Here is a 22,673-nt window from a genome sequence, read left to right on the forward strand (position 1 = left end):
AACAAGAACAGGGAGGAGAGGTTTGGTTCTTAAGGTCTTCTCTGCCACTTCCTATGATCGTGGGTAATTGTCCAAATTTATTCCCCTGTGCCAGCTTTCCACCCATATTCTCTGATTCCATATAGCAGTAGGAACATAGAAACATGGAAAATAGGTGCAGGAGGAGGACATTTGGCCCTTCAAGCCAGCACCGCCATTCATTGTGATCATGGCTGATCATCCACAATCAGTAACCCGTGCCTGCCTTCTCCCCATATCCCTTGATTCCGCTAGCCCCTAGAGCTCTATCTAACTCTCTTTTAAATTCATCCAGTGAATTGGCCTCCACTGCCTTCTGTGGCAGAGAATTCCACAAATTCACAACTCTCTGGGTGAAAAAGATTTTCTCACCTCAGTTTTAAATGGCCTCCCCTTTATTCTTAGACTGTGGCCCCTGGTTCTGGACTCCCCCAACATTGGGAACATTTTTCCTGCATCCAGCTTGTCCAGTCCTTTTATAATTTTATACGTCTCTATAAGATCCCCTCTCACCCTTCTAAACTCCAGTGAATACAAGCCCAGTCTTTCCAATCTTTCCTCATATGACAGTCAAACATGGGTGGCGCAGTGAGTGGAGCCGCTGCCTCGGAGCGCCAGAGGCTCGGGTTCAATCTTCACCTCTGCTGTCTGTGGAGTTTGCACGTTTTTCCTGTGACTGCGTGGTTTTCCACCGGATATCCCAGTTTCCTCCCACGTCCTGAAGACGTGCGTGTTTGTAGGTTAATTGGCCCTCTGTAAATTGCCCCCTTATGTGTAGGGAGCGAGATAATATTAAACTAAAGTGAACGGGTGATTGGTGGGTTGGCGTGGGCCGAAGGACCTATTACCATGCTGTATCTCTGAAAAACTCACTCTCTAAACTGAAAGAAATATCAAACTCCTTGAACATATCAAATGATTTGGTTTCAACCAATGTAGTGGAGAATTCCACAGACGCATCACTTACTGGGAGACAACATTTCTCCTCATCTCAGGCTTAGACATCCTTCAAGATAGCCAAGAGTGTTAATAACTGTCATTTGGCGCTGCTTTACAGGCACATTGATGCGACAACACACAAAAAAACTATTTACATTATCGGTTGTTCTAGGTAAATTGGATCATAATAGTGCAAACCAAACTACAGAGTGTAACCTTACACAAGGTCCATGGTAGTTCAGTTCTGCGGTAGGGTTAAACATAGAAAATAGGTGCAGGAGGAGGCCATTCGGCCCTTAGTGCCAGCACTGCCATTCATTGTGATCATGGATGATCATCCACAATCAGCCTTCTCCCCATATCCCTTGATTCCTAGAGCTCTATCTAACTCTAAAAGAGAATTTAATTCATCGAGTGAATTGGCCTCGACTACCTTCTGTGGCAGAGAATTCCACAAATTCACAACTCTGGGTGATTTTTTTTTTTCACATCTCAGTTTTAAATGGCCTCCCCTTTATTCTTAGACTGTGGCCCCTGGTTCTGGACTCCCTCAACATTTGGAACATTTTTCCTGCATCTAGCTTGTCCAGTCCTTTTATAATTTTATACATTTCCATAAGATCCCCTCTCATCCTTTTAATTCCAGTGAATACAAGCCCAGTCTTTCCAATCTTTCCTCATATGACAATACAAGTCCAGTCTTCCCAATCTTTCTTCATTACAGACATGTGGTTGTACAGTGTGGCTCAAGAGCCTGATAGTTGATGGGGGGAGGGGTGTGAAAAAGGCTATTCCTCGAACCTAGAGGCAGTGGTTCTCAGGCTCATTTGTATCTCTTAACAGGCTAGAATTTTCCTCAGCCTAATCAGTCTGGAATTTCTTATCCAAATCATTCAGCCAATCTCCTCTCTAAAGCTCTATTTAAAAATCTGGTTACCGATCAGAATGGAGAAAACGCACAACTCCTCGGTAATTGACCATTAAAAAAAAAAACCAGTGCTGGGCACCTGTGGTGCCTTCTCAGGTTAATAGAATCATGTAACCACTCAACTAAATTTCACCTGCTAATGGACCTTCATATGGTCATAAGTGATCGGAGCAGAATTAGACCATTTGGCCCATCATGTCTGCTCCGCCATTCAATCATGGCTGCTCTATCTCTATCTCCTGCTTTCTCCCCATAACCTCTGACACCCGTACGAATCAAGAATTTATCTATCTCCGCCTTAAAAATATCCATTGACGGTATGGGGATATGGGGAGAAGGCAGGAACAGGGTACTGATGGTGAATGATCAGCCATGATCACATTGACTGGCGGTGCTGGCTCAAAGGGCAGAATGGCATACTCCTGCACCTATTGTTTATTGACGACCTCCACAGCCTTCTGTGGCAAAGAATTCCACAGATTCACCACCCTCTGACGAAAGAAATCCCTCCTCATTTCCACCCGAAAGGAACTTCCTTTAATTCTGAGGCATTAACCTCTAGTTTTAGACTCTCCCACTGGTGGAAACATCCTCTCCACATCCACTCTATCCGGGGCTTTCACTGTTCGTAAACTTTCCTGTAAAGCAACAAGCAGTTGTGTTATGGTTGACACAATGGCACAGCTGGTTGAGCCACTGCCTCACAGCACCAGAGATGTGGTTTAATCCTGACCTCCAATGCTGTCTGTGTGGAGTTTGCACGTTCTCCTTGAGACCTCAAGGGTTTTCTCCGGGTGCTTCCTTTTCCTCCCATATCCCAAAGACATGCGGGTTTGTAGGTTACTTGGCCTCTGTAAATTGCCCCTTGTGTGTAGGGAGCGGGTGGGAAAGTGGGATGACATAGAACTAGTGTGAGTGGGTGATCGATGGTTGGCGTGGACTCGTAGGGCCTATTTCCATGGTGTATCTCAAAACAAAACTAAACGGCATTCACTGGTGGGTTTAATGCAGTAGAACATCCCTCTAGCACTTCACTGCATTGTCATTCAATAGAAAATGCTCTCAATATTTGGCAGACAGATTTGAGAGAGAAACAGGCCCTTCACCCTATCGAGTTCGGACCATCGATCCCTTATATACTAGTTCTACCCTACACACGAGGAACAATTTGCAGAAGCCATTTAACCTACAGCTGAGGCACTATAAGGTGCTGGTCAGGCCGCATTTGGAGTATCTAGGGGCAATTTACAGAAGCAAATTAACCTGCAAACGTGCACTTCTTTGGGACGTGGGAGGAAACCAGAGCACCCAGAGGAAACCCACGCAGTCACAGAGAGAACGCACAAACTCCACATAACGGCAGCACCCATGGTTGGGATCGGACCCGGGTCTCTTGAGCTGTGAGGCAGCAGCTCTACCCGCTGCACCGGTGTGCTGCCCAGAGCTAGGCTGCCAGGAGTCGAGCGGGTTCCCTGCCATTCCCACTGTCATAGAGTGATACAGCGTGGGAACAGGTCCTTCGGCCCAACTTGCCCACACCGGCCACAGTGTCCCAGCAACACTAGTCCCACCTGCCTGTGCTTGGTCCATATCCCTTCAAACCTGTCCTATCCATGTACCTTGTCTGACTGTTTCTTAAACGTTGGGATAGTCCCAGCCTCAACTACCTCCTCGGCAGCTTGTTCCATACACCCACTACCCTTTGTGTGAAAAAGTTACCCTTCAGAATCTATTCCAGATTCCTGTGTGCAGTAATTTCTCTGTGTCCTTGCTGTGGGCAGGGTTTGGCCTGGGTGAGTGTGTGTGACCACTTTGCCTCTGAGATGTCTGTGGTGCAGTCCCTAAGTGGACAGACAATCTGGACCCAGACAGTTGAGATCTTGGCCCTCTTGAACTGATTGGAAACCTGCGGCAGCACGCAGGTATTTGAAACAGGCGGCTCAATAGCTGCACAGATTGGTGTCGAATGTCGGCGAGGCCCCATGTGACTGAGTCCCAGTTAAGGGGTGATCCCAGCAGAAGAATCACTTGACACTTTGTCTTGTGAAGCTGGTTCAACTCGCAGCAGCCCCCCTGGTGCTGATCATTACTAATCTCCACTGTTCTGTCACACTGCCGTCCCATGAAAGCAGCCAACCTGATCAAAGACGTTCCGCCCCGGTCATTCCTCCTCCTCCCTGCTCCCCTCCGGCAGAAAGCACAGCAGCTTGGAAAGCGCGCACCACCAGACTCTTCCCACTCTGTTATCAGGCTTCTGAACGGTCCTTCCATGAGCTAGGGTGCTGTCTAATTCACCTCTACCCCTTGGCTGACATTTGTCTCCGGAACTGGTGCACTACAGTGCTGGGAACTATCTGTCCATTGCATCTGTTCCAAAAGGCAGGAGTCCCCTCTTTGAGCAGAGCTCCCTTTATTTCTCACAGCCCCGTCTTTATAAAACTCAAAACCACTTCTCATAAAGGTACTACTTGGAATTAGAATCTGCACTCTGTATCTCCCCCTTTGTATGCGAGTTTGACTTGATGTTTGGTATAATCTGATTTGTTTGGATAGTGAGCAAAACAAAACTTTTGCCTCGGTGACAATAATAAACCCAAACCAAAACGTCCCATCAGAAGACGTGGGCCCGCACTTTCCATATTAAGTGCTAGGACATACTCCTTGTCTGTACCACAGTGGCATGTTGCTCACCTGGCAAAGGATGGCACAGGGAGCTGGTCCTCAAAACCCTTCCACTGAGTGTTGCATTGCGGACTTGTATTCACTGGAGTTTAGATGGATGAGAGGGGATCTTAGAGAGACGTATAAAATTATAAAAGGGCTGGACAAGCTAGATGCAGGAAAAATGTTCCCAGTGTTGGGGGAGTCCAGAACCAGGGGCCACAGTCACAGAATAAAGGGGAGGCCATTTAAAACCGAGGTGAGAAAAAAACGTTTTCACCCAGAGAGTTGTGAATTTGTGGACTTCTCTGCCACAGAGGGCAGTGGAGGCCAATTCACTGGATGAATTTAAAAGAGAGTTAGATAAAGCTCTAGGGGCTAGTGGAATCAAGGTGTATGGGGAGAAGGCAGGCACGGGTTACTGATTGTGGATGATCAGCCATGATCACAATGAATGGCGGTGCTGGCTCGAAGGACCGAATGGCCCCCTCCTGCACCTATTTTCTGTGTCTATGTTTCTATGGGAAGGTCAGAAGTTAATGCTGATAATTTTGGGGTTGCTCAGGCTGTTATTAGTGCCAGGAGCACCCCTAGTAAGGATCGCGTTCCTGCTGAGGTGCTGGGATGAGAAAAGGATTAACTCGGTCGAGGGATTTGCCCAAATCAGTGCTCTGTTCTCAGATCCTGTGTGGTGGTCTTAATGACATCTCCGCCTATTTAGCATGGGAGGGAACTCCTAGCGTAGTCTGAACGAAGTTTGTACATTCTCCCTGTGACCACGCAGATTTTTTCCTTCCACACTCCAAATACGTGCAGGCTTGTAGGTTAATTGGCTTTGGTAAGTTGTAAATGTAGGATTCCCAAAGGCCCTAGTTATCACCGACTAACTGAGCCGTGCACACCAGGAACGGTCACGGTGGCACAGCGGTAGTTGATGCCTTGCAGCGAATGCAGCTCGAGCAACATGCCGCTCTGGTTAGATCCCGACTACGGGTGCTGTCTGTTCGGAGTTTGTACCTTCTCCCCGTGACCTGCGTGGGTTTACTCCGAGATCTTCAGTTTCCTCCCACACTCGAGATGTACTGGTATATAGGTTAATTGGCTTGGTAAATGTAAAAATTGTCCCTAGTGGGTGTAGGATAGTGTTAGTGTGCAGGGATCGCTGGTCGGCGCAGACCCGGTGGGCCGAAAGGGCCTGTTTCCACACCGTATCTCTAAACTAAACTAAACTAAAGGAACACCTCAGTCTGATTTACCTGGGATTAACCACTCTAGGGTGAGGCATATGTATCGGTAATGGAACAATGGCAATCTACTTTCTAGCTTTCTAAACAATGTTAGTTTAGTGGCAGTGGTAAAGTTGCTGCCTTACAGCACCAGCGACACTGGATTCCATCCTAACTACGGGTGCTGGCTGTACGGAGTTTGTGACCATGTACGCTTTCTCTGGCTGCTCCGGTTTCCTCCTGCACTCCAAAGACGCACAGGTTTGTAGGTTAATTGGCTTTGGTAAACATTGTAAATTGTCCCAAGTGTGTAGGATAGTGTTAGTGGATGGGGATCGCTGGTCGGCGCGGACTCGGTGGGCCAAAGGGCTTGTTTCCAAGCAGTGTCTAAACCTAAAAAAACGTTCAAATGTCTTGTCTGATCTTTTGAAGTGTTTTAATGTTATTTACCGAGCTGTCTACGCACAGTAATTTACACCTTTGTAATTATGCTCCCTTTTTCTCCCTGTGCTCTTTAGAAATTAAATCTGAAATTACCCTTTCTTTTTCATTCACTGTGCATGTCTTTCTTATTTCCTCAGCCAAAGATCGGGTGCTTGTTGAGGGTCTGATGATGCTTTCTGTCAAGTTACTTTGAGAGCAGCTGCAATCTGATCCTGTCTGATCCTGCATTTGTTTAAAGCAAACCAGAAAGTCCTTTTTCACTGCTGGTCTTGTTATCTTAACACCTTTGAACACTGCCCCTTCCCAGGGGCTGTTGGTTTACTGGTGCCGAACGGTCTCTGATACTATACCCTCCATTTTGTCTGCTTGTCATGATCCTGATGGAATCTGCCTGAAGGGGATGACATTAGAGCACATGTCCTGGGGTACCTCTGATTGCGGAGGGGGTAAATACTCCAGGGGATGGGGGGGGGGGCAGAGGGCTGTGGCTTTCCTGTCAACTCAACGGTAATCTCAGCCCTCGTGGGTCTGCTTCCGTTGCAGAGGAATAGATTGCATGGAAGGAAAGAGCGCTCTGACTAGGGGTGCCAACTTCCTCACACCCAAATACGGGACAAGGCGGTGTCACCGCCCCACGTGACCTCACCCAGCCAGCGGCCACGTGCAATCGCTCCCGCAATGGCTGCTACCCGGGCTGGGAAGCGGGGTGCTACGCAACCTCCGTTAGGCGGCGCCCGGGCCTCCGGACACACTGCGGCCCCCAGGCCTACACTATCCAGACCTACAGCGCCCCCAGGGCCTAATACGGGACAAGGGCGGTCCCGTACGGGACAAACCAATTCAGCCCAAAATACGGGATGTCCCGGCTAATATGGGACAGTTGGCAACCCTAGCTCTGACTAACAGCGTTGGTTTTGTTTGCAGCAGCGGCTTCCTGGTGTTATTTTGAGGGGCAGATGTGATCGTTCAGGGGCTTTGCTCATCCCTTGCTGCATTGAAATCTCTGCTTTCTGGTTGCTGCAGTTTTGGGCCCTTCCTACAGCCACTTGGTCGATGGGGCACTGTGCTTGGGCGATCTCTGGTAGCCGGTCATTCAAACCCTCAGGCATGCAGTGCTGGAGTGAGTAACTCAGCAGGTCAAGCAGCATCTCTGGAGGATATGGATAGGTAACATTTGACGCCACTTCTCTCCTTATCTCACGCCCGTTTGTCTTCTCTGGCTTTTGTCATAGAAACATAGAAAACAGGTGCAGGAGGAGGCCATTTGGCCCGTCGAACTAGCACCGCCATTCATTGTGATCAAAGCTGATCATCCACAGTCAGTAACCTGTGCCTGCCTTCTCCCCATATTCCTTGATTCCACTAGCCCCTAGAGCTCTATCTAACTCTCTTTTAAATTCATCCAGTGAATTGGCCTCCACTGCCCTCTGTGGCAGAAAATTCCACAAATTCACAACTCTGGGTGAAAAGGTTTTTTTCTCATCTCAGTTTTAAATGGCCTCCCCTTTATTCTTGGACGGTGGCCCCTGGTTCTGGACTCCCCCAACATTGGGAACATTTTTCCTGCTTCCAGTTTGTCCAGTCCTTTCATAATTTTATATGTTTCTGTAAGATCCCCTCTCATTGTCCACCCATCTTCCAATCTCCCCTCTCAAAGTGCAGACTCTGCAATCGTTTTGTCAAACACTTGCGCTTGGTCCACCAAGTGCCTGCTGGTTGCCACCATTTTTACTCCCATTCCTACATCAGCCTTTCAGTCCTGGGCTGCCTGCTTTGCCAGAGTGAAGCCACACGCAAACTGAAGGAACAAGCGCCTCATATTCCTCACGTGGGATAATCCTGTATTCCTTCCTCTGGTTCTTCGATCCTTACCTCCCACTTTTTGCTTTTCATTTCCAGCCTTTGTCCACCGACCTGCAAATCCAGCTCCCTCTCGCCTGTGTCCAACTCCCTCTCACCTGCTTGCCTGGTTTTGTTGTCCTGCCCCCACCTCTCCTCCAGCTCTCCCCCCTCACTACGATCATAGTCACACGGCGTGGAAGCAGGCTCTGCGACCCAACTTTCCCCACATCAACCAAGATGCCCCACATCAACACTAGTCCCTTCTGCCTATGTTTGGCCCATATCCTTCTGAACCCTTCCTATCCATGTTAAAATAAGTCTGAAGAAGATCAGTCCCGACCCAAAGCATGGCCTAGCCACATTCTCCACAGATGCTGCCTGGCTTGCTGAGTTACTCCAGCACTCTGAGGTTTTTTGGTTTGCAAACCAGCGCCTGCAGTTCCTTGTGTCAACTTTCAAAGCCCTCAGACTGTGTTGTTGCTGTGGTTTGACCAGAGATGAAGCCTTTGACTAAATTCTTTCTCCACTACCTAGGAGAACGGAGCGAGTAACATCCTTCGAGACATTGCCAGAGCCAGGGAGAATATCCAGAAGTCACTGGCCGGAGTGAGTACCTGCTCCTCTTAGCTGGCTGCGGACTTCAGACGCCCCATTGAATTGCACACAAACTCTTACTCCTCAGACCTGCTCCAACTTCTGGACAGCATGCAGACCCAGTTCACACCACATTTTGTTTTAACAAATGTCTACACAAATTATTAGAGCAGACTGTCCTCAGGGTTCAGCTCAAATATCCCAAAGGTCGTACCTTGAAGTAGGGCAGTCAAGAGTGTTTTATTGTCATACGCCGATCAGCCATAACATTATGACCTGATGAGCCAAAACATTATGACCAGCTGCCTAATATGCTGTTGGTCCTCCGTGTGCAGCCCCATACGCAGCAGGGTGCGAAGCACTGTGTATTGTGACACATTCCTCCCGTAACCACCATTAACATTTTCTGTGACTTATGCCACAGTCGACCTTCTGTCGGTTCGGACCAGACGGGATAGCCTTCGTTGCCCTCGCGCATCGATGAGCCTTGGGCGCCCAACACCCTGTCTGTCGCCGGTTTGTGGTTTGTCCCTCCTCGGACCACTGTCGGTAGGTACTCACCACTGCTGACCGGGAGCACCCCACAAGCCTTGCCGTTTCAGAGATGCTCTGACCCAGTCGTCTGGCCATAACAATTTGGCTCTTGTCAAAGTCGCTCAGGTCTTTACTCCTGCCCATTTCTCCTGCATCCAACACATCAACTTCAAGAACTGACTGTTCACTTGCTGCCTAATGTATCCCACCCCTTGACAGGTGCCATTGTAACAAGATAATCAATGTTATTCACTTTGCCTGTCAGTGGTCATAATGTTTTGGCTGGTTGGTGTATTTCCCAGATAGAGCACTGAAATTCTTGCGTGCATCAGCACAACAGATTATATATATTGGATGTTGGGAACTATAAGCCAGTCAGCCGAACATGAGAAAGGGAGAAAGTTATTGGATGGGATTCTGAGCAACAGGATTCATCTGCAATTGGAATGCAGAGGACTTAGTCAGCATGGTTTTGTATGTGGGAAATGAAGTCACATTAATTTGAAGATAGACATAAAATGCTGGAGTAACTCAGCGGGGCAGACAGCATCTCTGGAGAGAAGGAATGGGTGACGTTTCTGAAGAAGGGTCTCGACCCGAAACATCACCCATTCTTTCTCTCCAGAGATGCTACCTGACCCACTGAGTTATTCCAACATTTTGTGCCTTACCTTTGGTATAAAACCAGCCTCTACAGTTCCTTCCTACACCAAGTTCTTTTGAAGAGGTAGCCAAGGGGATTGACGATTTTAAACATTGTCAGAACGTGTGGCAAGATCCAGGTTGAGTTAGTAAGTTGGATTGAAGATCTAGGGCGGCACAGTGGCGCAGCAGGTTGAGCTGCTGCCTCACAGTGCCCGAGACCCGGGCTCGATCCTGGCTTTGGGTGCTGTCTGTGTGGAGTTTGCACGTTCTCTGTGTTAACACCTGGGTTACTTCTGGGTGCTCCAGTTTCCCCCCCACATCCCAAATTGCCTCCTTGTGTGTGGGCAGTGAATGGGGAAAGTGGGGCAACTTAGAAATAGAGTGAGCAGATGGGCCGAAGGGCCTGTTTCCATGTTTTATCTCAAAAACTAGCATAAAATTGTCTTAATAATAATGGAGGGTAGTTTTTCTGATTGGAGGACTCTGACCAGGGGATTTGTGCAAGGTCTTGTGTTTGTTATGCATACTAATAATGTGGATGAGAATGTTTGTGGCGTGGTTAGTATGTTTGCAGATGTTCACAAGTAATAGGAATAGAATTAGGCCATTCGGCCCATTGAGTCTACCCCGCCATTCAATCATGGCAGATCTCTGCCTCCTAATCCCATTTTCCTGCCTTCTCCCCATCACCCTTGATGCCCGTTCTATTCAAGAATTTGTCTATCTCTGCCTTAAAAATATCCACTGATGGCCTCCACAGCCCTCTGTGGCAGAGTTCCACAGTTTAACTACCCTCTGACGAAAGAAGTTCCTCCTCACCTCCTTTCTAAAAGAGCACCCTTTAATTCTGAGGCTATGACCTCTGGTTCTCGACACTCCCTCCAGTATAAACATCCTTTCCACATCCACTCTGTCTATGCCTTTCATTACTCTAAAACTTGTGATTTAGTGGACACTGAAGTAGGTTGTCTAAAGTTACAAAGGATTAAGATCAACTTGGAAAGTCAGCAAAGGATTGGCAGGTGGAATTTAACTGGCAGGTATGACGCCATGGATTTTGGGAGGTTCAACCAGGTTTGGGTATTCATAGTGAATGATACAGCCCTGGGGAGTGTTAGAGAGATAATGGGGGTACAAGCAAGCACGTGGTACCCTGAAAATGTGAACCCAGGTAGACAAGATGGTGATGAAGGCATACGACCTGCTTGCCTTCATCGGCCGAGACCTTAAGTACAAGTGTTGGGGGGGGGGGGGGGGTCATGTCCGAGTTATACAAAATGTAAGCTGTGTGCATTCCCGGTCCCCACACTATTGGAAGGACATAATTAAGGTGGACATGGGTGCAGGAAAGATTCACACACGTGGCACTTAGGGCTTGTTATCGGGAGATGGACACAAAATGCTGGAGTAACTCAATTAGTCAGGCAGCGTCTCTGGAGAAAGGGAATCGGTAATGTTTTGGGTCAAGGCCCTTCAAACTCAGGAAGTCTGAAGAAGGGTCTCAACCCGAAACGTCAACTATTGCTTCTCTCCAGAGATGCTGCCTGACCCGCTGAGTTACTCCAGCATTTTATAACAGGTATAACAGAGCTTTATTTGTCGTTCGGTACCGAAGTACCAAACGAAACTACATAGCAGTCATAGAAAAAAAAAAAGAACACAAGACACATAACCCCAACACAAACGTCCATCACAGTGACTCCAAACACCCCCTCACTGTGAAGGAGGCAACAAAACTTCCACTCTCTTCCCCACGCCCACGGACAGACAGCTCGTCCCCGACCGACCCGCACAGTCCCCGCACCGGGCGCTGAAACGTCCCGCGGCCGAACCGGGCGATGAAAGGCCCGCGACCAAGCCTTGCGCAGCTAAGTCCCGTGGTCGAGCCGCACCGGGCGATGTCAAGTCTGCAGTCGAGCCGCACCAGCGATGAAAAGCCCCGCAGTCGAGCCGCACCAGCGATGAAAAGCCCCGCAGCCGAGCTGCACCGGGCACTGTTAAGTCCAGCGGCCAAGCCGCACCGGGATGTAAAGTCCAGCGGCCAAGCCGCACCGGGATGTAAAGTCCAGCGGCCAAGCCGCACCGGGATGTAAAGTCCAGCGGCCAAGCCGCACCGGGTGATGTAAAGTCCAGCGGCCGAGCCGCACCGGGATGTAAAGTCCAGCGGCCAAGCCGCACCGGGATGTAAAGTCCAGCGGCCGAGCCGCAGCGGGCGATGTTAGGCCCCGCAGCCGAGCGGCACCCCGCGCCGTGAGGAAGAGAAAAGTTCCCCCCCCCCCCCCCACACCCACCCCTACCCACCCACACCACCACCCCCTCCCACACATACACAACCAAAAAAATATATATAAAAACCATCCGAACACCGACACACAACAAAAAAAAGACGAACAGACTGCTAGTCAGCCGCTGCCGTTAGGCGCCGCCAAGAAATTTTGTGTGTCTTTGGTGTAAACCAGCATCTGCAGTTCCTTCCCACACACTTGTTATTGGGAGAGATTGGATTGGCTGGGCCTCTGTTCCCTGAGAAAAAACTCTTTCACCCAGAGAGTTGTGAATGTGTGGAATTCTCTGCCGCAGAAGGCAGTGGAGGCCAATTCACTGGATGAATTTAAAGGAGAGTTGGATAGAGCTCCAGGGGCTAGCGGAATTAAGGGATATGGGGAGAAGGCAGGCACAGGTTACTGATTGTGGATGACCAGCCATGATCACGGTAAATGGTGATGCTGGATAGAAGGGCCGAATGGCCTTCTCCTGCACCTATTTTCCATGTTTCTATGGAGCCAGAGGGGTGACATGATAGAGGTTTGTAAAATTCTGAGAGGCAGAGACAAGGTAGAGAGCCAGAGTGTGTTTCACACGGTAAAGATGTCAAACGGTGTGTTTCACACAGTAAAGATGTCACATGTGTGAATCACATGGTAAGACTGTACTGGACCTTGTGGTGGGAAACAAGCCTGGCATGTCAGTCGTGGAGCATTTAGGGAACAGTGATCAAAGCTCTTTCAGTTTGAAGGTAGTTCTGAACAAGGATACGTCTGGACCTTGCAGAAGGTGCTATATTGTGGGGTGACAACATCCTCAGGCCAGGGCTCGGGAGAGTAAACGGGGAGCAGCTGTTATTGGGTAAGTCCACACCAGGCGTGGGATGGTTGTTTAAAGAGCAGCTATTCAGGGTGGGCATAAATGCTAAATTGTCCCTCGTGTGTGTGTGGGGTGGAGATCATGTGCAGGGTCGGCGCGGAACTCCGAAGGGGCTGTTTCTGCGCTGTATCTGTTTAAGAATAAGGGGGAGGCCATTTAGAACGGAGATGAGGAAAAACTTTTTCACCCAGAGAGTTGTAAATCTGTGGAACACTCGGCTTCCTCTGCCTTCTGAGGCAGATTCTCCAGATGCTTTCAAGAGAGAGTTAGCTGGAGCTCTTAATGATAGCGGAGTCAGGGGGTATGGGGAGAGGGCACCAACCTGATCTCCCGGTTGCTGGACACTTTAATTCTCCTCACCATTCCCACACTGACCTTTCTGTCCTCGATCTCCTCCATTGTCAGACTGAGGCTAAACACAAATTGGATGCTTTACCTGATTGGAAGTGGTAATACGCTGAGATGTTAACAAATTAGATTTCTTTATTTCACACTGCATTTAAGACATTTGGGCAGGCACATGGATAGGAAAAGTTTGGATGTGGGCCTAATGCAGGCAAATGGGACTAGCTTAGATGGGGTAACTTGGTCAGCATGGACACGTTGGGCTGATGGGCCTGTAACTGTGCTGTATAACCTCTACGATTAGTGTAGATGGGGCATCTTGGTCAGCATGGACACGTTGGGCTGAAGAACCTGTAGCTGTTGTGAAGCTTCTGCGATTAGTGTAGATGGGGCATCTTGGTCAGCATGGACACGTTGGGCTGAAGAACCTGTAGCTGTTGTGAAGCTTCTGCGATTGGTGTAGATGGGGCATCTTGGTCAGCATGGACACGTTGGGTTGAAGGGCCTGTAACCGTGCTGTATGACTCCATGAGTATAGTGAAGCGGTAATATTGTCAATAAATGAACACGTCCATTCTTGTGCATCTAGGCAGAGGTGCACCCATATTAGCGAGGCTCCTTCAATGGGCCATCCGTTTAAAGTACACGCCTGATCTGCTTAACTTCTCCTGTGACAATCTACTCACCACCCCTGCCAATCCCGGGAGTCAATCCAATGAACCTTTGTTTCACGGGCCCTTTGGCCCAACCTACCTGTGCCGACCACAATGCCTTATCTATGCAGGCCACATATTCCCCTGATCGTTTCCTATCCAAGTACCTGTCCAAATGCTTTTTAAACATTATGATTGTTTCTCCCCCCCCCCCCCCCGCACCCTCTAACTTCTGGTAGCGCATTTCTGTGCACTTCTGTGTTGGGGATAGGGTTGCCAACTTCCCCACCACCAAATACGGGACAAGGTGACGTCACTGCCCCGCGTGACCTCACCCAGCCAGCGGCCACGTGCTCCCGCTCCACCAATGACAGCCGCCATTGGCAACCCTACTAATACGGGACAAGACAAATGTAGCCCAAAGTACAGGATGTCCCAGCTAATGCGGGACAGTTGGCAACCCTAGTTGGGGAATTAAACTTGACCCTCAGACGTGCTGTGGTAAATACATCATAATGTAGGAAGACCAGACCTGTGTGCACCACGCGTGTGGGAAAGAACTGCGGATGCTGGTTTAAACCAAAGGTATACACAAAAAGCTGGAGTAACTCAGCGGGACAGGCAGCATCTCTGGAGAGAAGGAATGGGTGACGTTTCTGGTCGTAACCCTTCTTCAGACTGAATGTCAGGGGAAAGGGAATTGAGAGGTATAGTTGGATGTAGAGAGATATCAAGTCAAATCAAGTCAATTTTATTTGTATAGCACATTTAAAAACAACCCACGTTAACCAAAGTGCTGTACATCTGATTAGGTACTAAGGGAAAAAAATGAAACATACAGTAGCACACAAACATAACAGCACATACAAAACAGTTCACAGCACTTCCTCAATGAGCCTCAAACGCTAGGGAGTAGAAATAGGTTTTGAGCTTGGACTTAAAGGAGTCGATGGAGGGGGCAGTTCTGATGGGGAGAGGGATGCTGTTCCACAGTCTAGGAGCTGCAACCGCAAAAGCGCGGTCACCCCTGAGCTTAAGCCTAGACCGCGGGATAGTCAGTAGCCCCAAGTCGGCCGACCTGAGGGACCTGAAGTTAGAGAGGTGGGTTAGAAGATTTTTGATGTAGGGGGGGGGAATGTCCATTTAGGGCTTTATATGTGAATAGGAGGAGCTTGAAGTTGATTCTGTACCGTACAGGGAGCCAGTGGAGAGAGGCCAGAATCGACGTGATGTGGTCCCTTTTACGGGTACCTGTCAGGAGTCTCGCTGCGGCGTTTTGGACCAGTTGCAGGCGGGACAGGGATGATTCGCTGATCCCAGTGTATAGGGAGTTGCAGTAGTCTAGGCGGGAGGAAATGAAAGCGTGAATGATTTTTTCAGTGTCGTCGAATTGGAGGAAAGGTTTGATTTTAGCTATGGTACGAAGTTGGAAGAAGCTGGCTTTTACCACAGCGTTGACTTGCTTGTCAAACTTTAATGCAGAGTCAAATATCACGCCGAGGTTTTTGACATGCGGTTTGACTAGGCTGGATAGGCTTCCAAGACTGCCTGTTATCGATTTGATGGAGTCGGGGGGGGGGGCCGAATAGGATGACCTCAGACTTGCTCTCGTTTAATTGGAGGAAGTTCTGTGCCATCCAACTTTTTATGTCCTCAAGGCAGTGTAAGAGGCTGTTTAAATTTGACTGGTTGTTGGGTTTCAGGGGGAGGTAAAGCTGAGTGTCATCGGCATAGCAGTGGAAAGAAATGCCGTGCCTTTGAATGATTTGGCCAAGGGGGAACATGTATAGGGAGAAGATATAGAACAAATGAATGAAAGAAATGCAAAAAAGTAACAATGATAAAGGGAACAGGCCGTTCTGTTTGCTGTGTGCTGGGTCTTCGTGTGTATGGCGTGCACAGCCTAAAGTTGTAGGCCAAGGGTAGACATCCAGGCCAGGGCAGTATCAGTTGCTGGGTGGATGGCCTTGATGCCACCAGGGAAGAGCCTCTGAGCAGTCATTCACGACGTGTGGGATGGTCTGGCCTGGATATCTGCAGTCGCAAGCAGTCGCTCAGCCCGCCTGAACCTTCCTGATCTCTCGGCTGCTGGACACTTTAATTTTCCTTCCCATTCCCACACAGACCTTTCTGTCCTGATGGGTGGGAGATTGCAACCTTCACGTGGCCCACCCTGTTTCAACTAATGCAATCAACCCGATGTGCACAATCTAATAGATGTGTGCTAGGTGAAAACGAGTTACAAAGAGACACAACAAGACGGAAGTCTGAAGAAGGGTCTTGACCCAAAACATCACCTGTTCTTTTTCTCCAGACATGCTGTCTGACCCGCTGAGTTACTCCAGCTTTTGGTGTCTATCTTGCTGTGTACACTACTCCAAGTTATATTCTCAGCTGGTGAAGCCCTCTTTACTAAAGGACAACATGCCTTTCTAATGACTTGCAGTACCTATGCGTTGCTGACCAAGACTTCCAACTACCTCGTTATGCCAACATCAATGTTTGTTAACCATTTAAAAGACATGTCATAGCATAATGCAGCTAGTCCACACTGACCAAGATCTCTTGCTGATTCGGTCCCACATCCCCCTAAAGCTTTCCTATCCACGTACCGGTTCAAATGCCTTTTAAACGTTGTAATTGGGTTGCTGTCTTGCAGAGCCAGAGACCCGGGTTCCATCCTGACTACGGGTGCTGTCTGTGCGGAGTTTGTACGTTCTCCCCGTGACCTGCGTGGGTTTTCTCTGAGATCTTCGGTTTCCTCCCACACTCCAAAGACGTGCGGGTTTGTAGGTTAATTGGCTTGGTATAAGTGTAAATTGTCCCTAGTATATGTAGGGTAGTGTTAATGTGCTGGGATCGCTGGTCGGTGTGGACTCGATGGGCTGAAGTGGCCTGTTTCCGCACTGCATCTCTAAACTAAACTTGTACCCACCTCTACTACTTTGTTCCGCGTGCCTGCCACCGTCTGTGTAAGGATATTCTGCTTTGCTATGTTTTTCTCGCAAAATTGATGACGTTGTATTTTTGCAGTATTCCCCTGTGGCCTCTGCATTCTTCACAACCTGCTGCCCTCAGCTTTGTATCATCAGCAAATTTGAACATGCTGATCTAGACCCCTTTATCCAAAATCATTGTGATGGATCAATCGAGGCCCCAAAACTAATCCTCCCCCACCCCTGCCGCCATACCACTAGTCACACTCCCCCAGCTCCAAAATTATTCATCCTCTTCTCTATCCTTAAACCAGTGGGTGCCGTCTGTACGGCATTTGTACGTTCTCCCCGTGACCTGCGTGGGTTTTCTCCAAGATCTTTGGTTTCCTCCCACACTCCAAAGACACACAGGTTTGTAGGTTAATTGGCTTGGTAAATGTAAAAATTGTCCCTAGTGGGGATAGTGTTAATGTGCGGGGATCGCTGGTCGGCGTGGACCCGGTGGGCTGAAGGGCCTATTTCCGCGCTGAAGGGCCTATTTCCGCGCTGTAGCTCTAAACTGAACTAAACTCAACAATCCTCAGTCCAGACCACTAATTTAGCCCTATTGCTTTCATCTTGTTTGATCAGAGTCAAGGGTGTTTCATTGTCATGTGTACCAACAACGGAACAATGAAATTATTAAAAGGACATAAAGTGCTGGTGTAATCAGAGGGCCAGGCAGCATCTCCTGCGTTTGCTATGAGGCAGTAACTCTACCGCCACACCACTATGACCGCCCTTTTGTTATGGCCTTCTCTATCTTTCAGTCTGACGAAGGGTTCCAACCCGAAACGTTGCCTATTCCTGTTCTCCAGAGATGCTGCCTGACCCGCTGAGTTGCTCCAAGAGTCTGTGTCTATCTTTGGTGTAAACCAGCATCTGCAGTTCCTCCCTGCAGCATTTCATGGATAGGTGATGTTTTGATCGGGACCCTTCTTCAGAATGAAATTCTTGCAGCAGCTCAACAGGCCCATAAAACACAATGCACACAGTTAATATATATTTAAAAAAATACTAAATCGTTAATTGTAAAATTAGGTTACCATAATCAAGTATAATAAGTTGCCAATTTTTATGGCCTACGGAACACTCGATATTTTTTATGATTTCAAAGATGTTTACAGCATGGAAACAGACTCTTTGACCTAACCCCAGGCCAGAGAACATGTTTCCATGCTGGATAACTATGATGCATCTCTGTAGGAGATGCAACACCTGTCCCTTTACTTCCCCCCTCAACTCCATCCAAGGACCCAAACAGTCTTTCCAGGTGAGACAGAGGTTCACCTGCACCTCCTCCAACCTCATCTATTGCATCCGCTGCTCTAGATGTCAACTTATTTACATCGGCGAAACCAAACGCAGGCTCGGCGATCGCTTTGCTCAACACCTTCGTTCAGTCCGCCTCAACCAACCTGATCTCCCGGTGACTGAGCACTTCAACTTCCCCTCCCACTCCCAGTCTGACCTTTCTGTCATGGGCCTCCTCCAATGCCATAGTGAGGCCCACCGGGAATTGGAGGAACAGCACCTCATATTTCGCTTGGGCAGCTTACAGCACAGCGGTATGAACATTGACTTCTCCAACTTTAGATAGTTCCTCTGTCCCTCTCTTCCCCTCCCCCTTCCCAGATCTCCCTCTATCTTCCTGTCTCCACCTATATCCTTCCTTTGTCCCGCCCCCCTGACATCAGTCTGAAGAAGGGTCTCGACCGAAACGTCACCCATTCCTTCTCTCCAGAGATGCTGCCTGCCCCGCTGAGTTACTCCAGCATTTTGTGTCTATCTTCGATTTAAACCAGCATCTGCAGTTCCTTCCTTCACATCATGGTAACTGATGTGGACTGAGGATAGGTTTAAACATACGACTCGCCCTTGCTGACTAAGGTTTTTCCCTGAGTTTGGCCTGCAAGCGATCGATGATCGGGTTTCCTGATTAGTCCCGGTCTCGAGCAACCAATAGCCTCCCCTTGTCCTTTACGATAGGAGCCCAAAAATACATGAAGCAGCGCTCCAAATCGTTGTCAAACACCATCACCAGGAGTTTGGCCAGATAGCGCGTCCAGGGCTCTTGTTAAAGGACTGCACTGCTTTTAATCTCTAGTCAGAGGGTGGTGCATCTGTGGAATTCATTGCCACAGAAGGCTGTGGAGGCCAGGTCAATGGAAATGTTTACGGCAGAGATAGTCTGATTCTTGATTAGTACGGGTGTCAGGGGTTACGGGGTGAAGACAGGAGAATGGGGTGAAGGGGGAAAGATAGATCAGCTGTGATTGAATGGCGGAGTAGATTTGATGGGCTGAATGGCCTAATTCTGCTCCGATCACTTATGAAGTTAATCGGGGGGGTGAGGGTGGGGAAAGGGGGGTAGGAGAATCTCATTTGTACACAAAATCAAATGAAAGCTATTGCTTAAAACGTATGAGGCATTTTAAAGCATCTTAAAGTGGTGGGATCATGGGAACAAGCGGGAACTCAGGGGCCTGCTGGGAAGTATATCTTTTTTAACAAAAGTGATTTAAATTAAAATTATTAAGCCTTTTGATTAAAAATGACGACTTCAGTAGAGATTTATGTTTATTAAAGATCTGAGGTCTGTTTCCCACCCTGTTAATAAGGTCACTAAATTGGCAAAGAGGGGTGGGTGGGTGAGGGAGTTTGTGTTGCAATTAACTGGGTGGCTAGCTTTACATGGGTGCAAACCCATGAACATTGCAGGAGAGAGGACGGGGGGGTTGCCAGGATGTTGCCAGGACTTGTGGGACTGAGCTGCAGGGAGAGGTTGGGACAGGTTAGGACAGGACAGGGGTAGAGAGGGTTTACCAGGTTGTTGTCAGGACTCGAGGGACTGAACTATATGGGGTACTGATTGTGGATGATCAGCCATGATCATACTGAATGGCGGTGCTGGCTCGAAGGGCCGAATGGCCTACTCCTGCACCTATTTTCTATGTTTCTACAGGGAGAGGCTTTGGGCAGAGGTGGAGAGAGTGGGTTTACCAGGATGTTGCCAGGACTCGAGGGACTGAGCTATTGGGAGAGGTAGGGCAGTCTCAGGCAGAGGTGGAGAGAGTGGGTTTACCAGGATGTTGCCAGGACTCAAGGGACTGAGCTTTAGGGAGAGGTGTAGAGAGAGTGGGTTTACGATGATGTTGCCAGGTCTCTGGAGACTGAGCTTTAGGGGGAGGTCAGGGCAGAGGCGGAGAGAGTGGGTTTACCAGGATGTTGCCAGGACCAGCTACAGGGAGAGGCTGTGCAGTCTCAGGCAGAGGTGGAGAGAGTGGAGCCCGCTGGGTTTCCCGGTGCCAGTCCGCTGTGGTGTGGGGCGTATCTGTGGGGCTTTGTGTCAACTGCAAGAGCAGTTGGGGGCTCATGGAGCCTGGTGACCTGTGGCACCCGATAACCTCCATCATGCGTGTATTTCCGTGACCAGATCTCGTCTGTTTGGGAGGCCGGCAGAGAAACAGTCTGTGATAACGGCGACCCAGTCTCGGCCCATGTGAGATGGCATGGCAGTGCTGGCCTGGCCTGGCCCTCCCTCCCGTTCGCCAACCACATCACCAACCTTGGTCACCCCCCTACTCTGCTGACCCCAGCCTCTAACCCAGCGTTTCTCAACCGGGCTTCCCTGGAACACAAGGGTCCCCGCTAGAGGTCGCCAGGGGTTCCGAGAGAAATAGTGATAAACTGGCCGGGCGTGGACCTGTCGGGTCCAAAACCCTCCTGTGGGCCTCTCTCTACGGCTCAGCAGCTCGACAGCAACGACTTCCTTTGAGCGCGAAGATGGGCACACCTCCCCCCCCTCATTGGCCGCCACTCCTGTCACGGGCGGGTCCCACCCCCAACAGCCATCTTGGCCCTCCCCCCATTAATGATTTTTATGTAGGGGTACCCTGAGACATGAAAATTATTTCAAGGGTTCCGCAGGGGTACAAAGGTTGAGAAGCGCTGGTCTAGCCGCTCACCATTGCTGGCTTGTTGGAGTGCTATGTGTGCTGTGCTGTGTTGTGTGCCTGTTGCGTTTGTTAACATGCCGTGCAATCGTGCTGCGAGGATACTGCCGCTCTCTCGCTATTTGCTGCCACAATCCGTCCTCTTCCGTGCGGTGTGTGTGCTCTGGTGTCGATGTCCTGTGCCTCTGACCCGGGCCTGAATCACTGCGGGCGGCCTTTCACAACCCCGCACACGCACCTTCGCAGTGTCACCCCATGGAGAAGCTGCAAGGCGTGAACATCCCTCCAGTGTGTGGCTGTTAAATCCACGTGGCATGCTTGCACTAACTCGTGCCATCCAAAACCACTGAAGATTTGTGTTTATTCCACCCCCCTCGAAAAGAATGTGTTTCTTGTTCAGCTCCAGCGAGTAAGTGGCATGTGTCTGTTTTGGCATTTTGATTTGAGTTTCACACCCCTTCTCCCCTCTTCCCCCACCCCCCCCTCGCTCTCTTCCTTTCCCCCCCTCTCTCTCCCCCCCCCCACTCTCTCTTTTTCTGTCTCCATCCCTCCCTCTCTCTGCCCCTCTCTCTCTTTCTGTCTCTCTCTTTCTCTCTTTCTCTCTCTCTCTCTCCTCTCTCCTCTCTCTCTCTCTCTCTCTCTCTCTCTCTCTCTCTCTCTCTCTCTCTCTCTCTCTCTCTCTCTCTCTCTCTCTCTCTCCTCTCTCCTCTCTCTCTCTCTCTCTCTCTCTCTCTCTCTATCCCCCCCTCTCTCTCTCTCTCTATCCCCCCCTCTCTCTCTCTATCCCCCTCTCTCTCTCTATCCCTCTCTCTCTCTCTCTCTCTCTCTCTCTCTCTCTCTCTCTCTCTCTCTCTCTCTCTCTCTCTCTCTATCCCCCCTCTCTCTCTCTCTCTCTCTCTCTCTCTCTCTATCCCCCCTCTCTCTCTATCCCCCCCCTCTCTCTCTCTCTCTATCCCCCCCTCTCTCTCTCTCTCTCTCTCTATCCCCCTCTCTCTCTTTCTCTCTCTATCCCCCCCTCTCTCTCTCTCTTTCTGTCTCTATCCCCCCCTCTCTCTCTCTCTTTCTGTCTCTATCCCCCCTCTCTCTCTCCCCCCTCCCTCTCTCCCCCCCTCCTCTCTCTCTCTCCCCCTCGCTGTCTTTTTCTGTCTCTCCGCCTCTCCCTCCCTCCCTCCCTCCCTCCCTCTCTCTCTCTCTCTCTCTCTCTCTTCCTCCCTCCCTCTCCCCCCCCTCTCTCCCTCTCTCTCCACATTGGAGCTCCGTGTCAGAGTGCAGGACGTGACTCCCTCACCCCAGCAGCAGCGTGTGGGTGCGGGGTCCCTCCCTGCCGTTTGCTCTTCACCAGCCCAGAGCATGTCCTGCCATGGGCAGCACTTTAGCAGCAGCCACAGTTGGACTTGGCAGCCCTCGATCCTGGAGCGATCGTGCATCTCACCTGGCCCCGACCAAGCCCACGCTCAGCCCTCCCCCTGGCCTTCTCAGCTTGACTGTGATGAGGTGCCACATTAGAGTCATAGAGTGATCCAGTGTGGAAACAGGCCCTTCAGCCCAACTGGCCCACACAGCCCAACATGTCCCAGCTACACTAGTCCCACCTGCCTGCGCTTGTTCCATATCCTTTCCAAACCTGTCCTACCCATGTACCTGTCCAACTGTTTGTTAAACGATGGGATAGTCCCAGCGTCTAGTGCTGTTGTGGTGACAACCCTGCACGATTCAGTGGTCTGTGCCCATCCTGTCCTGCGTTGTAACTGCGGGCAGCCGGGAGGTGC

At 49.7% G+C, this 22,673-nt stretch overlaps 1 protein-coding gene across 2 annotated transcripts in view; it reads left to right on the top strand.

Moving 5' to 3' along the window:
* The window catches only part of eef1db (eukaryotic translation elongation factor 1 delta b (guanine nucleotide exchange protein)), a 41,605-nt gene that overhangs the window by 7,623 nt on the left and 11,309 nt on the right, over positions 1-22,673 (top strand). The window contains exon 4 of one of the 2 annotated variants that reach the window (XM_078426223.1): positions 8,593-8,664. The exons of the other annotated variant lie outside the window; for it this stretch is intronic. Within the exon in view, the coding sequence (XP_078282349.1) occupies positions 8,593-8,664 (72 nt within the window). The remainder of the gene's footprint in view (positions 1-8,592; positions 8,665-22,673) is intronic. 2 annotated transcript variants of the gene reach the window in all.

This window comes from Rhinoraja longicauda, chromosome 2 (assembly GCF_053455715.1).
Source record: "Rhinoraja longicauda isolate Sanriku21f chromosome 2, sRhiLon1.1, whole genome shotgun sequence".
Lineage (NCBI taxonomy): Eukaryota > Metazoa > Chordata > Chondrichthyes > Rajiformes > Arhynchobatidae > Rhinoraja > Rhinoraja longicauda.